We start from the raw sequence: 15,134 nt of genomic DNA, 5'->3' as shown, positions 1-15,134 counted from the left end.
TTTAACACAGTATTGTGAATTGTCTTTGACTCCAAGACAAGATGTTACAATTCTGGGAAGGCTGTGGTTTTCCCTTTGTATTGAAGTTGTCATAGCTCCTCTTTTAATTAAGAAAAAAACCCAACAAAACAAAACAAAAAAGCCCAGCTCAATTTAGGCAGTATTTCCACAATCAAGTCTGCCTGACATCACCAAAACACATACTAGATGTGGAAAGTCAGGCTGCCCATCATAATATTTTGACAACAGCCACCACAAGTTTCTGAAGGAATCAATGCAGGATCGGACAAGCACTGCATAATTCGAGCATTTCCTAGCATATCACCAATTATCCCAAGGTAAATTTCAAAGCCAGGGCTGACAGTGTCAATGCCAAAACTACTGCTCAGATAAAGGATTGCTTGCCTTCAGTATGCAAGAGAGTATTTGCATTCTTTCTTTTCAATAATATAATGTATCAGTACTTGAATGACTGGGTTTGAATAATTTTTCTCTAATACTCCAGCTCTGAACTTCTTTTAAAATACTACTCTAAGGTGAAGACACAGAACTCAGTCTATCAAACTACTTTATAAGTAGAACAAAGATTTAATTGAGTGAACGAGGTTCCAAAAACCAAAGAGGTTTTCTATTAGTTTTAATTACGTGTAGCAAGGAATGCAAAAATTGAAATACCTACTCCAGGAAGCATTCTATTTTCAAGAGAGAACTTTACAAATGAGTTCAGCTGTACTACTTGGCACGCTGTGAATCAGTTGCAGACAACAGCAGCTTTCCCCCAGAACCAGAAAGAAAAGACCCAAGACTGAGCCACCGTGGCCCTTAAGAAACAACAGATTACCAGTAGATTTACAACAAAAGCATGTAATGACTGTGCTCCACGTTTCAGGGACAAAATCTGTGAGAGGCAAATATGATTAATTCATTTCTTACAGAGTATATTTAAGCCTGCTTAAACAAGGAGATGAGAGGTAAATGGGCAATGGGGCATTATCCTCAATGGAGCTGCAGGCAGTTCATTGAATGCCCAGGAAGAGCTTGCTCAGCATTTGAACTCCAAGGCTTTATTTGTTTCCATCAGCACAGGTGCAAGCAACACATTCAGAAAGGACAATAAAACTCTGAGAAAGGGCAGGCTAGCAGTGAAGTCACTGTCTATCTCAACTTTCAGATAGACACTCAAATTTTGTATTCCTTTGTGCCAGATAATCTGTATTTAGTAATTCTCTCAAACACATGGTGTATTAGGTAATTTATTGGCTAAAACAATTATATAATTTTTAAAAGCTGGTAGGTTGAAAGAAACAAGAGAAGTAAGAGATGGCTGAAGGCAATGCACAGGGTCCATGTAAGGATATCCAAGAGAGGAGTTTCATGACAAGCATCCCCTACAACCAGAAAATGTATTTACAGATGCCATTTTCATATAAACAAATGTTTTTACAGCAAATGCACATGGGGCAGTATCTGTAGCTACGGCTTCACAGAATTCAAAACCAAGTCACTCTTTCCAGACTCAAACTGCAACTGCTGTTCAGACCCACTGAGTTTCCAAGGCACTGATAGAAAATTATTTCAATTTCTGATCAGCTTGATCAGACTGCATCTACTCTAAATATTACATCAGCAGATCCAGCACTGACACTTAGGACTTGAAAAATTGTGGCACAAATTTCACTTCAAATATTAAGGTAAAAAAAGTAGCTCAGAGGGGAAAATAATTCAATCCCAAGTAAATCAGCAACAGTTTGTTGTTAACTGTGAAAAATGTCAGAGACCAGACAAGGATTTGGAGCACTGACCGTCCTTCAACTAAGCAGAACTTACTTTTATCAAGCTTTTGAGCTCACACTCCCCAGTTTCATCCCATAACAGTTCCAAGAAGGAAAAATAAAGTTTTCAGTCTCTTGTATCAGCTGTTGCCTGCGTGCCATCCCAGCACACAGTCAAGGGTGGGTCAGCTGTGCTACCCAAGCCTTCCACAGACAGCCCAGTCCCCAAATTCCTCAGCAGAGATCTGGATATTCTGGCCCCTCTACAGCTTTTCTGGAGCTGCCCTCCCAAGCAAACAGCTCACTGTCCATTTCCAGCACTGTTCACAGCTTCTCCAAACAGACAGAGCACAGATGTGAAAGCACTGTCAGTTTTGTTGATGCTCACAATCTGATGATGAAATTCGCAAAAGACAGAGACTACAGGAAGAAAATTACTCTGAAAAATACCAGTTTTTCAGTTCACACCCACTTAAAAGTGATTTCACTGCTGGTGAAAGCCGTAGGGTTTGTATCGAAACCTAAATGATGAAGAATTTAATAATTACGTGTCACAGAATAATAAACAGGCAATCGAGCACTTCCTGGAGATGAAATTAAACTCTTGCTAAATATTATCAAATCCCCCCCAAATGATCCAAGAAGCACAACAGAGAGATAAAGACAATGAGTGTCGAACAACAGCATAAAGCATGTTTCCATACACAATCACACAGATTAAAAACTCTCAAGTGGAAGTCAGTGCAATGAATTGGAGGCTTCTTCGAAGTGTGGGAAAAGGCAAAAAAAGTTTTGCCACTCACCTCCTTGATGGGAATGAACCATCTGCAGGGATGCTGATCTAGAAATGAGTCTCAATTGTCACAGGTTTGTCAAGTCTTACTCACAGCCCTTCTACAAATTAGCTGAAGAAAGGTCAACTCCCAAAAGTGCATTTTCCACAAAGATTTTTTTCTGACACGTTTCAGCTTCTTCCACCAGTTGCTCCAGCATTAAATCTCACGAGCAGTTCTATACAAATGCACAGGACAGCAATGCATTTGCACCAGAGTGCCCCTGAGAAGCTCACTGTCCACCAGACCTGCTGGATCTGAACAACTCCAGAAATGAAACTCTGCAAATCTACAACAAGCTGGATATTTTTACTGAGTGTTAAGAACACCACAGAAATCCTCACAGTTGCGTGTCTGTGTTTAGCATTCAGATTGCAAATCAATTCCCATACAAGGAAAGGAACAAAGTGGAAAGAATGGCTTCCTACCTCTTCACATTTTCAAAAAACTGCCAATTTGCTGCACAGAATCAAAGAAGAAATCACCTCAATATAAGCTTAAATGACAGAAATTAAATGGCCACAACTCTGTTTAATTGCAGCATGCTGTTACTACAAGCAGCACTGAGTAATCAGCACAACCACTTGCTGCTGAGGATGGTAAGAAACTTTTTTACATTGCCCCAGCATCCAGACAACTACAAAGGTGTAGCTTGGGCTGCAGAAATCCCTATTAGCTAACAGAAAAAAAAAAAAAACTCAGAGAAGAAAACAGAGGAAATGAAAGGAACCAAGAAGTAAACATTGATCTTCCCTCCCAATCACTAAAATGCCAAATCACAGCCAGCTCATCACTTAAGACACAGAAAACAGCTCCAGGATTTGCTTTTCTGACTCAACATTAGTTGAACACAGAAAGATGGAAGCAAACTGCAGTGCCACAAAGAAATCAAGTAGCAAGGAATTAAAACCTCTAACATGGAAAGTCTGTATTAGCAAAAACACGGAAGAAGCAGCAGCAAAAAGGAATTCTATGAATTAAAGGAATGGGCGAGGCTCATAATGGCCTCAAGTGTCTCCATGGCAGACAAAACCCTCAATGTCCCAAAGCCAAGGCAGGCCAAGGGAAATGGAGCCTGCTCTGCTCCCCGAGAGTGACAGAGCCAAGGACAGCTCCAAGAGCTGCTCTGGTGGCAGAAGAACCACCCCCAACACCATCACAGACAGCCTAAAGCACATTGTCTTGGATTTGGCTCAGGAACTGCTTGGGACTTGGGTGACTTGAAAACTACCCTGATGGAGGGAAAGCAATACAGCACCAATCACATCCAAAAAATAATCCCACATGAGAAACATGATGACAAACTCTACACTGCTCAAGTACCTTTTGAACATGAAGCAAGGGATGCTTTTCTTGCTTTCTTCATTTTCCTTCAAGTTATCCACTGACTAATCTACAGTGCTAGAGCCTCATGGCTTTAAGGATACTATTCCAAGTACTTATCCAACAGAAGATTTCCTTATACACAAAGAGAAGCATCTTGGTAAATACACATCAGTGGTCTGTAACTCACAACAAAACTCAGCAGAATGGGATTTATATAACTCATCTTCAGCTTCACTGATCAAGTGGCTTGAGCAATGAGAAGGAACCAGTTTGCAGCAGCCTGAACAGGAAAAGTCTCAGGACAAAATCATTTCTGATCACATCAAATAACAGGAACCAAAAGAATTGTACAGAACAAAAGCTGAAATATCTTCCCAAGAATAGAAGCCTTTTAGCTATTAAAGTCACAGAGTTGTTCCTTCAATTGCATTACAATTACAAACAAACCAACTTTGTCTTAGTGTCACCTTCCCTTTCACTTTAGAAAGTTTACAATTAGTGAGGATACAGGTTCCTCCTTCCATTTTTTCCCCTCTATTTACTCCAGCTCATTTGGAGTAGCACTTCACAGTCCATAACTGCAATTTGGCAAAGCTGCTACAAAGAAAAGGTTATTTTCATCTTCCTTTAAGCCTGGTTGCTCACTGCCTTAAGAAGGGTCAAAGACAAAAGTAAACATGAAAAAAATTACTGAATGTCAGTGTTACAAACAAGTGACTTTCTTTTCTTCCATAGGAGACAGCAATGATCCAAAAGGTTGGGCAGTTACCCCAATAAATGTTCTGAACATGGGAATATCATTTAAGGAAAAAAAAAGATGAATCTTTTAAAGAAGGCAAAAAACCAAAAAAGAAATAAAAAAACCAAGCAACAGAGACAACTTCTATAGTTTTGCACAAGAGGAATCATCAAACAGCCAAATGAAACTTGAGATCTGCACAAAACACCAGAGGTAATCAAGTAATCAATCCTGAAGTTTACAGGTAACCACTGAACAAGTGAGAGCAGCTCATGGAAACCAAGTGATGTTAATGATGCAATATTTGTAATAATATTATAACACATCCTTGATATCTGAGTTCTGACAGCATAAAATATTGATCCTCTCCAGATCCCAAAGAGCAAACTGAATGCTGCAATGTTTTGGAACCCCTCACCCAACCTCCAAGGCTACTCTTTGTACTCCCCCTACATGCCAGAACAACACAACAAGGAGCCAAGCCAAGAATCTCCAGCATCCAAATTCAGGGCTATCCTGAAACGATACAAACAGTAAAGCACTCCAGCACCTCGAGTGTTTTATGGATCTGATCATCCTGGGAGCAGTTCTGCAGGCCTGCTGACAGTGATAACAGAGAGAAAAACAAGAGTGCGAGTCCACATTCATCTCCTGTGCTTCAGTAAACTGGAGGGGTTTGTTTTGGGTTGGTCATTGGGGTTTTTTATTTTTCTAGTTTACTAAAGAGGAAACATGAGGAGAAAACTAACCTGCAAGCTGGTGTAGTAGAATAACATCTAGAAGGCTCTAATCATCAGTGTGAACTGACTTTATAAGATGTCAGAGCTGAGTGGGAAAAAAAAAAACAGGCTAAAGAGGTAATAATTGTAAAAAGCAGAGCAGAATGCTGGGAAGAAAACAAACTTTGTTCCAAGAAACCAAGAACTGGGAATAACCGAGGCCTACCAAGGTAACCTAAAACCACAGCTGCCACTACATAATAAACCTTATTTTTCCATGTCGTAATCTTTGTTTCTTACTTTTCTAAAACCCAAACCAAACAAGAAGAACAAACCAAACCTAAACCAAAATCATCTACGGGGTTCTAAGTCAACACACATCAAGATCAGCTGAAATCCCAAAGGGAAGCCTCGTAGCAAGGCAGCTGAGCTGGGCTCTCTGGGACACGCCGTGGCCAGCACCGTGAGGATGCTGACTCAGGAGTGCTCTGAGAACCTGAGTGACACTTCCAGCTAAGAGGAGGCACTGCCAGGACAGTCTGGAACTCGGCAAACACTCAGCACAGAGCACCACATCCTCAAGGTGCCTCCGTGGGGATGGCGTGGATCTACAGCTCAAACTGTGTCCCTGGCTCCAGGTGGGACACAACAAACTGCAGGACTCTTGTAAGAGACCTGTGACAGCCCAACCCACCTCTGATGTGACATTTCTGTGTTTTCTGGCTTACTTGAGGGTTGAGATTATCTGGGTATCCATGCAGTGCCTAGCAAAACAGAGCTGTCCTGATCAGGGCCTCTGGACAGCACAGAAATGTAAATATCACTCAAGAACAAATGAAATTCAATATAAACCCTCCTAGATTGACAAGATCTGGCATCCAAAGAAACTAAGGAATGCAAAGTATATCAGGGTTCATTCTAGGATACAGATTTTGTAGATTAACATAAAATGACAGAATGTCCTCGATGCACTTTTCCTGAAAAATTTGGGCACATTTCAATGAGCCCCTATAATTAATGCCATGAGAATCTGTTCTTAAGCCTTTTGTAAATAAGTGGCCTTATCTTAAAAAGCAGCCCATTGTGTCTTCCTTTTATTCTTCTATTAAAGGCTACTAAAAATGTTTATATTGTGAAAGATTAATTAAAGAAAAACCAGACTCTTTATAGACTTTACTCCTATTAAACCCTGCTTGGGATAATGTAAATGATGCTAAGAAACCTACAGTGAGAAATTAAGACTGTTTGCTCTGACTGAACAGATTGTCTTATAGTACAAAAACTCCTCTAAAGTCTAGGGGAATTTACATTTTACTGAGTTCCTGGATCAAATCATAACTCGAAGTTATTACTTCTCAGGAAATAACTTCAACACCAGGGAATTTACAGGGTTGTATATGCAGATCAAATGCTGAAAATCAAGATGCTACAAGTGAAGAAAAAGAAATATACACCAAAAAACCCAACATTGCTAATTCTGAATATTGCCTGCTTCTCATGCTTAAGCATAGCAATGTATGTTAAATACATACACACATGCATGCTTACATACCTTTGGCCAAAAAAATAAACTTATCAATCCACAGGTGTCCAGTTCAGCACCTCAGGCAGCCCCTGAGTGCCACAGAGCCAGGACCATTGACTGCCTGTGACAAAATCAGGATGCAGGACCTGGACACAACCCTGGGCCCACACAAAGGTCACTGCTGGACAAAACCCCCAGCTCTGCACAGCTCTGGGGTGTGGGTGAATACTGTAGCAGTTTGCAGTGGGACTAATATGCTTCTAATAAAAAAATGCCTGTTTGATGGCAGAGCTGCTCAGTTTCACCCTTCTGTCACCCCTCCGTTGGTAAATTCTTAGGAAGAAATCAGGAGTTTCCCACGTGTTCCTTCCCAAACACCACACTGAGAGATGCTGTCACTCCCCTTTGCAAGTCACCTGTAAGGCAATTGGTACCAAATCATATTTTGTAAACATTAGAGCAAATGAAGACAAAGGCCAGTGTGTAGCCACGCAAAAAACGTTTGGTTTAGCACAAAAAATTCCACAAGAAAGGAGCTGCTGTTTCCCGGAGCTCTCTGAAAACCCTGCTTGGGTAGTTCCAGTGCAGAGCTGATCCCAAATGCTCCGTGGGCAGCAAAGGAAGCTGCTGGCAGCCTGTGGCTCACACATTTCGGGCATGACCTCATTCTTTACTACCACTTTTCATTTCATTGCAGTGTTTTAGAAACCAAAGCTTGACATCATTTTTTTGTATTATGTACCTTTCATTATTACTTAAGGAACACAACTCAACTGGAAGTTATAAAAGGAACCACCCCTTCCTCAAAACTCAGTCTCATCCAGTGAGAAGGGAGCACTTTTGTCACATGTCTTTGTACCCAAACACACACACCAAACAGTTCTGGGGATTTACAGGGGGCTTCTTTCTCTGAAGGGAAGGCCAAACCTAATGTCACTTAAGCAGCATTTTTTGAAATTAACTATATAGCAGCAGTACTTCAGAATTTTCCTAATGGATTTTGACTTTCAAAGACATATTTCCTTCTACTTAATAGCAGAGATATTACTGATATAATGCAGAACCATTAAATTATCCATAGCCCAGTTATATATACACATATATAGATATATCTACGTTTAAAAGGAATTCTTAAAATGATTGAAGATATTGCTTTACCTATAGGGAAATATCTATCTCCATCAATCCCAATTAACTTAAAACACCTGTAAAAATCAAGTCATACTGGAATTCCAGGGATTCCTTGAAATATCAAATTTAATGTTACAACTTCTCCTATTTGATCATACCAATCCAAATCAAGTTTAAGCAATGATTACTGATCAACCCATCCAAAGCAAGTGCAGTTTTCTCTTCCAACAAGCAGCTGTCATCATATACAACTGATAATTTAGTCTTATTTTGAACCTACTTTAAATGGTTTACATAACCATTTGGTGTGTAATATCAACACAATCTGATTTATTCCAGCCTCTGAACTCTCCTAGAAGTTACTTTTACACCTACATTTTTACTTCTCAAACGAAACGCTGGCCATCACTGAAATCTATTTCTTCAGCAAGAAAGAGGTCAACATTGAACTCCTGGAGGATCCTAAGGAACAACAGCACACGGGCCTCAAAAGAGTGAGGACAACTCTACCCAAACCTTGTCCTAGGCAGCATTCTGTGCTCCACTCTGCTGGAACAGGATTTGCAGAGTGCAACCAGGAAAAATGCCATGTTTGAGATCCGAGGTAGTTAAACTTCCCTCTAATTACAAACTTCAGCCGGTAAGTTGCTTCAATTCCTCAGCATCCGTAGAAATGGTGGTTTTTTGGTCTTTGTTCGTGAGGCAGAGCTCCTGAGAAGCTGGGAAGGTACCTTGGCTGCCACGGAGCGCAGGTTCCAAGGGGATACACGAGGCCTACAGGGAATTTCGTGCCCCAAACGCTCCCGATTCCGGCGGCAGCGGGGGGAACACCTGCTGTACCACCCCTCCGACCCTGCCGGCAACACTCGTCAAGAGGAAACTTCGGTAGGGAGCCAGAGACCACCCCCGAAGCCAAACACCCGGCAGCACCTTCCCAACCGAGCCGAGCCGAGCCAGGCTCCTCCAGGCGCCGCTTCCCTCAGAGCTTCGGGAGAATCGGTGCCCGAAAAGCACCTGCACCGCGCACCGAGGCCAGCCACAGGGAGGGGGAGGCAGGATCACTCCGAGCCGCCTTTGCTGCTACTGCTACTGCTGGTTAAAAGGGACCCAGCCCAGGCCCGGCTGCCCCGGAGCGGCTCCCGAGCAGCTCCTCAGCCCGGCCAGGCCCCGCCGCGGCTGCCGGAGATGCGGATCCCGAGGGAAAGGGGGGATGGAGCGGGGACACGGCGGCGGCAGGCCCGCCCCAGGCCGCGGGGAGCGGGGAAGGAAGGGGGAAGGAAGCGCCGAGCAGGGCATGGAGGGAGCTCCTCCATGGCAGGGGAGAGAGGGAACCCCGCGCCCGGGAGGCCCGAGGCGGGCGGGGAGAGGCGAGGAAGGAGGCGAAGCGGGGCTGTAACCCGGTGCAGAGGAGGGTCCGCGGGGTCCCGGCCCGGGGGGAGGGAAGCGGGGGAGGGCGGCCGCACTTACTCTCATTTAACACCTCCAGCAGCTCGGCGCAGCTCTCACACATTGTTCATTAACAGCAGCAGCCGCCGCCGCCGCCTCCTCCCGACCATTGATTGATCCGCTCGGTGCTGCTGATTGATGATTGATGGGGGCCGGGGCGGGGGTCACCGGGGGGGAGGGGAGGGAGGGGGCGGGAAGGAATGGGAAGAGAAGGGGAGGGGGGGGGGAGAGGTAGGGGCCGGTCTGGGATCCGGGGCGGCTGATCAATGCAAATGAGCCTGTGGTGGCGGCGGCAGCGGCGGCGGGGAGGAGGAGGAGGAGGAGGAGGAGGAGAAGCCGAGTCACTCACTGGCTCCCAGGGACTCCACGCGCCGCCATTTTGCTGAGGGGGAAGGAGGAGGAGGAGGAGGGGACGGGAGCGAAGGGGGGGACAGGGCGCTCGGGCGCCGCTCGGCAGTTTCCGACCAGGCAGGAGGAGGCGAAGGTGGCCGAGTCCCTCCTCCTCCCTTTTCCCTCTCGCCCCGCCTTCCCACCGCGGGTTCCGAGCGGCGGGACGGCGAGCGGGGAGGAGGAGGAGGCAAGGGGGCGGGAGGGTAAAATGGCGGCGGCGGCGGTTGGGCGCGCGCCCGGGGAAGGGCGGGAAGCGCCTCTCCCTGCCCTCTCCCTGCCCTCTTCCCGCCTCCCGCGGCCGGGAATCTCCGCCAGGAACGCGCGCACGCCGCCGCTGTCACAGCGCCGGGGGAGCGGCTTTGCCTGCCCGCCCCTTCCCTCGCCGCCCGCAGCCGCCGCGCTCGCCGGGCTGCCTCGGGGACCTCCCGCCTGAAGGGAGCGCTTAGCACGCCGGGCCGAGCTCGTAGCGAGGAAGCTCCCGGCTTCCAGGCGGGTTTCCAGGTCTTTTGGGTGGTTTATTGGCGTTTTCCGCCGTCGCGGCGCGGGACGGAAGAGGCGCCGCCATCTCCTTCCCGCCCAGCGCGGCTGAGGGGAGCGGGGGCACCTGTGGGCGCCGCCGGGCCGGACCCCGAAAATTTGGGTTTTTGGAGGGCCACGGTAGCGTTTTCTACTAATAACTAATTTATTTTTACGTCATGGGGTTTTTTTGTTTTGTTTTTTGTTTTTTTTTTTACCGGCCTGGTTTGTTTTTGGGGGTTTTATTTTGCCCCCTTCTCGCACCGTGATTTAGTCTGTACAATAAGTAATGGCATCTGTGACTGGCTGGAAATAGCATTTTCTAGATAAAAGACACGGTCAAAATAAACGAAAACCTTTAATTATTAAGGGTACATAATTTATGCTGTTAAAACTACCAGTTGGTTCATTCTGTCTTGGGTGTACGTTTTGAACGAGGTTTCAAACCCGTGGACGACAAATTTTCAGGCAAATATCTGTTTTCAATTAAAAAAAAAAAAAGCCCAATCCTTTTATTTTTTTTTGCCATCTCTCAATGCTGCTCCCTCTCCCAGGTACATGTAACTGGAATATGGATCACATGATGGATCTTGGCTGGCTTTTCTCCCCCAAAGTAGGCACTTCCCGAATATTAAGCGCTATTTTTTATTTCTGTAGTACCACCCAGTGGTGAGTCCGTGTGTTGCTCCGAAGCCTCCGAGTTTACCGACCTGTACACAGGATTAAAAACCCAAATCTATTAATAGCCGCAATGCAGATGAAATGTAGTTTAATAGAAAGTCAAATAGAATCACCAAATGGGGGGGGGGGGGGGGAACCCCAAGAAATTGTTTTGAATTGTCTCATATTTCTTCCACTTGAAATAAATCTGATGGCATTGCTGAGATGCAGTTCTGGGGTTGTTTTTAATTCCATGTGCATATTTATCCAGGCTGATAACACCGTGGTGGTTGTGTGTGTCACCTCCCATTCCAGAGCACAGAATGCTCACCTCCAAACAATCCTCAAGGCATCTCTTTGTTAAATTACAACAAAAATTTCCACTGGTGTTTTAAAACTAAAAGACAATTTACTGTAAACAACAGGTACAGAACAACTACAGTGCAAGTCAGGAATCTACTAGAATGATGTTTCACCCAGAGTTCTTGGCACTGCTTGGTTTTGAAATAGTTTCCAAGTTAGGCTTATCAGCGAGGATAGCCGTTCCTAAATATTCCCTGCTGAAATTTCCTTTTACTAATTTCAACTAATACAGAAAATTAACCTGAGAGTCTAGAGACACAGATTCCTTGTCTGTCACTTTAAGTCACATAACACGTTAATGCAAATGGATTTCAAATGGGAATAACAAAGGGTAGTAATGCAAGAGAGAGGATGAACTCTGAGTAAAAACTTCCCTCAAACTTTTTACTGATCTTTCTCCTTAATTTGTAGATTTTTGAATTCCTGACAGTGTCTTTTCTGTTGATAAGAATCTGACCACCACGAGCTAGTTAGCTATTAAACTAACTGGTTATGTCACTAAACCTCCATAATAATAACAACAACTATTTAATAGCTAACTGGTTTAGTTATTAAAATGACACAGATGTACTGGACCCTGTCAAGCCTTTCTTGGTTGCTTCATCTCTTCCAGCTAGCCTGAGAATTCAGAAGGGAAGAATAAAAGGAGTCCAGAACATTGTAATTATGTTCTGTTCATGCCTGAATTAACGTAGTGACCACCTTTATCTTCTACAGCACCGATTTCAAAGCTTGAGGTCCATCAAAAGGTAGATCAGAGGATTTTATGTTGTGCATCTATTGTTAGTTTTCACTTGATGTTGTGCTGCCTTACCTTCTGTGTGTCCAAGATTATTTCAGTTCTTGTAGAACGCCTCATTTTACAATCTGCATCATCTGGTTTGAATTTGCACTTTTCTCTCTGCTCTTTCTTCCTTCTACAGGCCCTGCAGTAACTTTTTGTAACAGACTCAGAAGGAAGTGCCAGAACATCTTCAAAGATGGTTTTCCTGAGCAATCAGCTGTCTGATCTGAGTGCAGCACCACGTAAACACCCGAGTCAGCAGAAGGGACCTTCTGGAGCGTGGTGTCACATGCCAAGCTCAAGGTATACAGCAGAAGAGCATGGGTGACCTTGACTCCCTCCTGCTTTTGAGCAGAACAGAGTATTGAAAGCCTGATTCCTTTTACTGCACACATTTTTTTTTAACTAGATACTAAATTGAATTCTTTTAAATTAAATGTTAGCTTCCAAGCTGAAGACATGTCAGTGGCCTGGTTCCAGAGATCATCAGCCTCCTGCTCTTGTATGCTTTGTTTTTCCTCTTAACCTTTCTTCTCTCTGTGTGCCATCTCAGCAAGATTGTTTTATCCCCAGGATGCCTCTTCCCTTCCCCTGGCTGCAGTGCTCCTCATCTGGGAATATTTGTGCTGGTAAAGTGCCAGCACAGTTCGGTTTTTCTAGAGGAGTAACTTAGATAAATGCAAAACTTGGGCAAAATGAAAATTCTTAATCAAAGTTTGGGGCTGGATTAAGAGGAAGAACATGAACTTCCAAAATTCACATCCCAACACTGAGCTAGTAGTGTAACTGGAGTCCAGTTAAATCTGTGACCTTGTGTCTGGAATGCTGCTGGAAACCACGAGCAACAGAATCAGTTTAAGTTTACTCACATTTAAGTATCAGCACTTGCCTTTCGTTGCTCTTTTAGCATTCTAAACTATATTTAACAGGGTTCATGTCAAACTAGAATTTGGTATCACAGCACCCTGAAAAGACAAATGCAAATTTATTTACCCCATAGTATAGAATACTCAAAATTTGGCCACAAATATCATGTAAGTACAGACGTTTCTGAGCATGAGAGACTGCCACCAGAAACTGAACCACTACCAAAGTGATCCAGGCAGCTTCTCTTGTACATTTGGACCTCTTTGGGACTTTTTAGTAGTGAAACCCACACTTGCACTGTTCTTTTGGAGAACTTTTCCTGTCTGGTCAATAATGTCCCTGTTAAAATAACCAGCACTGGGGTAGGAAGTGGGCTGCAGCCTGCTCTCCAGCACATGAGGGAAAATTCTATTGGCCCATTCTTCCTGATAGTATTTGCTGAAATCACAAGATCCACCAAAGGCTGCAGACTTCAAGACTCAGGAAAAGCTGAGATTTCTGAAAAGGATTTAAGATTTAAAGGGTGTTCACAACCAAAAACCAGCCCCCCCCATCGATATTAATGTGAATCTGGGAAGAGATAACCCAGGAAAAAATGCTGGGTGACTTTGACTTACAAGGAGTAAATAAAAATAAAAATCTGAGTCTCTCGTTTTCTTCCATACTTTTAACCTCCAAAATACTCCTCCTCAATCCCATCTTTCCCTGTACAGACTTAAAACACAAAAAAAAGGTTTGGAGGTGTGAAATCTGGGACTTTCAGGTAGCTGAGGTGCATTGTACATGGGATAATGACCTGAAAAATCACTCCCTAAAAAGGAAGGGCCAAACCTTTTCCCAAGGGAGTCCTGCTGACAGGGACAGCCTTGGACAATGAAGTGAGCATGTCCTGAAGCTGAAAGCCTAAAAATAAATTCAGTCTTGAGGAATGAAGTGCAGAGGAGCATTCCTGATGGGCAGGTGGACAGGATTGTTCTTTTACTGATGGTTTTTCAGGAGCTATCTCCAACATTTCAGTTTGGCTCTGTAACACCTGGAGACAAAGCTAGTAAGGGGGAGAAGGAAGTTTGGCCACACTTTCCAGCACCCCAGGAGTCTGGGATCAATAATTATCATTTACTCAGTGATAAATGGACTCTGGGACAGTCTGGTCCCTCACCACAGCACCAAGGCAAATTCCTCACCTCAGGCATTTTAATGCATTATTTTCAGCATCTTTTCCTCTTTTTTTTCCCCTTAAAGCTGAAGTTTTATTGCCTTTGCAGTGCTAAAATCTATCAGCAGTAACTCTTAGAGCTTCCTAAAGAGATGAGCATTTCTAAAGCTTTTTTTTTGCATAAATATTAGCTTTATTGGAAAATAGTTCACTTAAACCAATCAGATTAACACACACCAAATTATTCTAGTTTAAAAAAACCAAAACCAACTAACCTAAAATGCTTTGGAAGATAATCTGCTTCAGTTACAGTAGCAAACACATCATGGCAGCCTGAAACAAGTACTTGGGGTGTCTTCATCAGCTGACAATCAATTCATGTAAACACAGAAAACACCCCGAAATATTTGTATTTATCGATGTACCTGGAGTACACAGAACTGTTTTTTCTTTTTTCTTTTTTTTTTTTGTAAAATCTGTATAGAAATATGCACAAAACATTGGTTTACATATAATTACAAGTTATGGAGATGTTTATGATGGTTCATGCTTTTTACCCATATACTTTGATTTACAGAGTGTGCATTAGAACTAGAACTTTCTTAGATGTACATTGTCTTTTTTTTTTTTTTTTTTCACATTCAGGATAACTGCACTAGAAATGTGTAGAAATATGCACACACACAAGTCAAATCTTTAATGGTATCCAGAACTCCACAGATGCTGCATTTTTATAGCAGCTGCAGAGATCAGGGAAAGGCACCAATTATCTTAAGAGAACAAGACAAGACCACAGTAAATTTTTAGATCTCAAAGGGAAGCAAAACCTAAGATTAGAATTTTGTTACTAGAGAACTCACAAGGTATCAAAATAACCTAAACAACTCTTCTCTGAATCAACATAAAA

The 15,134-nt window shown here is 43.5% G+C and overlaps 1 protein-coding gene and 1 long non-coding RNA gene across 10 annotated transcripts in view; one reads left to right on the top strand and one right to left on the bottom strand.

Moving 5' to 3' along the window:
• USP34 (ubiquitin specific peptidase 34) overlaps positions 1 to 9,667 on the bottom strand; it is a 109,918-nt gene extending 100,251 nt beyond the window's left edge. For all 9 annotated transcript variants that reach the window (XM_014895088.2, XM_014895094.2, XM_088160747.1 and 6 more), the window contains exon 1: positions 9,513 to 9,667. In XM_014895088.2, coding sequence (XP_014750574.2) covers positions 9,513 to 9,555 — 43 coding nt within the window. In that variant the 5' untranslated portion in view covers positions 9,556 to 9,667. The remainder of the gene's footprint in view (positions 1 to 9,512) is intronic.
• A 602-nt stretch (positions 9,668 to 10,269) lies between these two features.
• On the top strand, positions 10,270 to 13,715 carry LOC148224139 (uncharacterized). The gene is made up of 3 exons (XR_015802059.1): positions 10,270 to 10,538; positions 12,034 to 12,169; positions 12,344 to 13,715. It is a non-coding gene; the product is annotated as an uncharacterized LOC148224139 (long non-coding RNA).
• The last annotated feature ends 1,419 nt before the right edge of the window (positions 13,716 to 15,134 follow it).

Source organism: Sturnus vulgaris, chromosome 3 (assembly GCF_052056855.1).
Source record: "Sturnus vulgaris isolate bStuVul1 chromosome 3, bStuVul1.hap1, whole genome shotgun sequence".
Lineage (NCBI taxonomy): Eukaryota > Metazoa > Chordata > Aves > Passeriformes > Sturnidae > Sturnus > Sturnus vulgaris.
The sequence above is the reverse complement of the archived record's forward strand: the minus strand, read 5'-3'. Positions and strand labels throughout refer to the sequence as shown.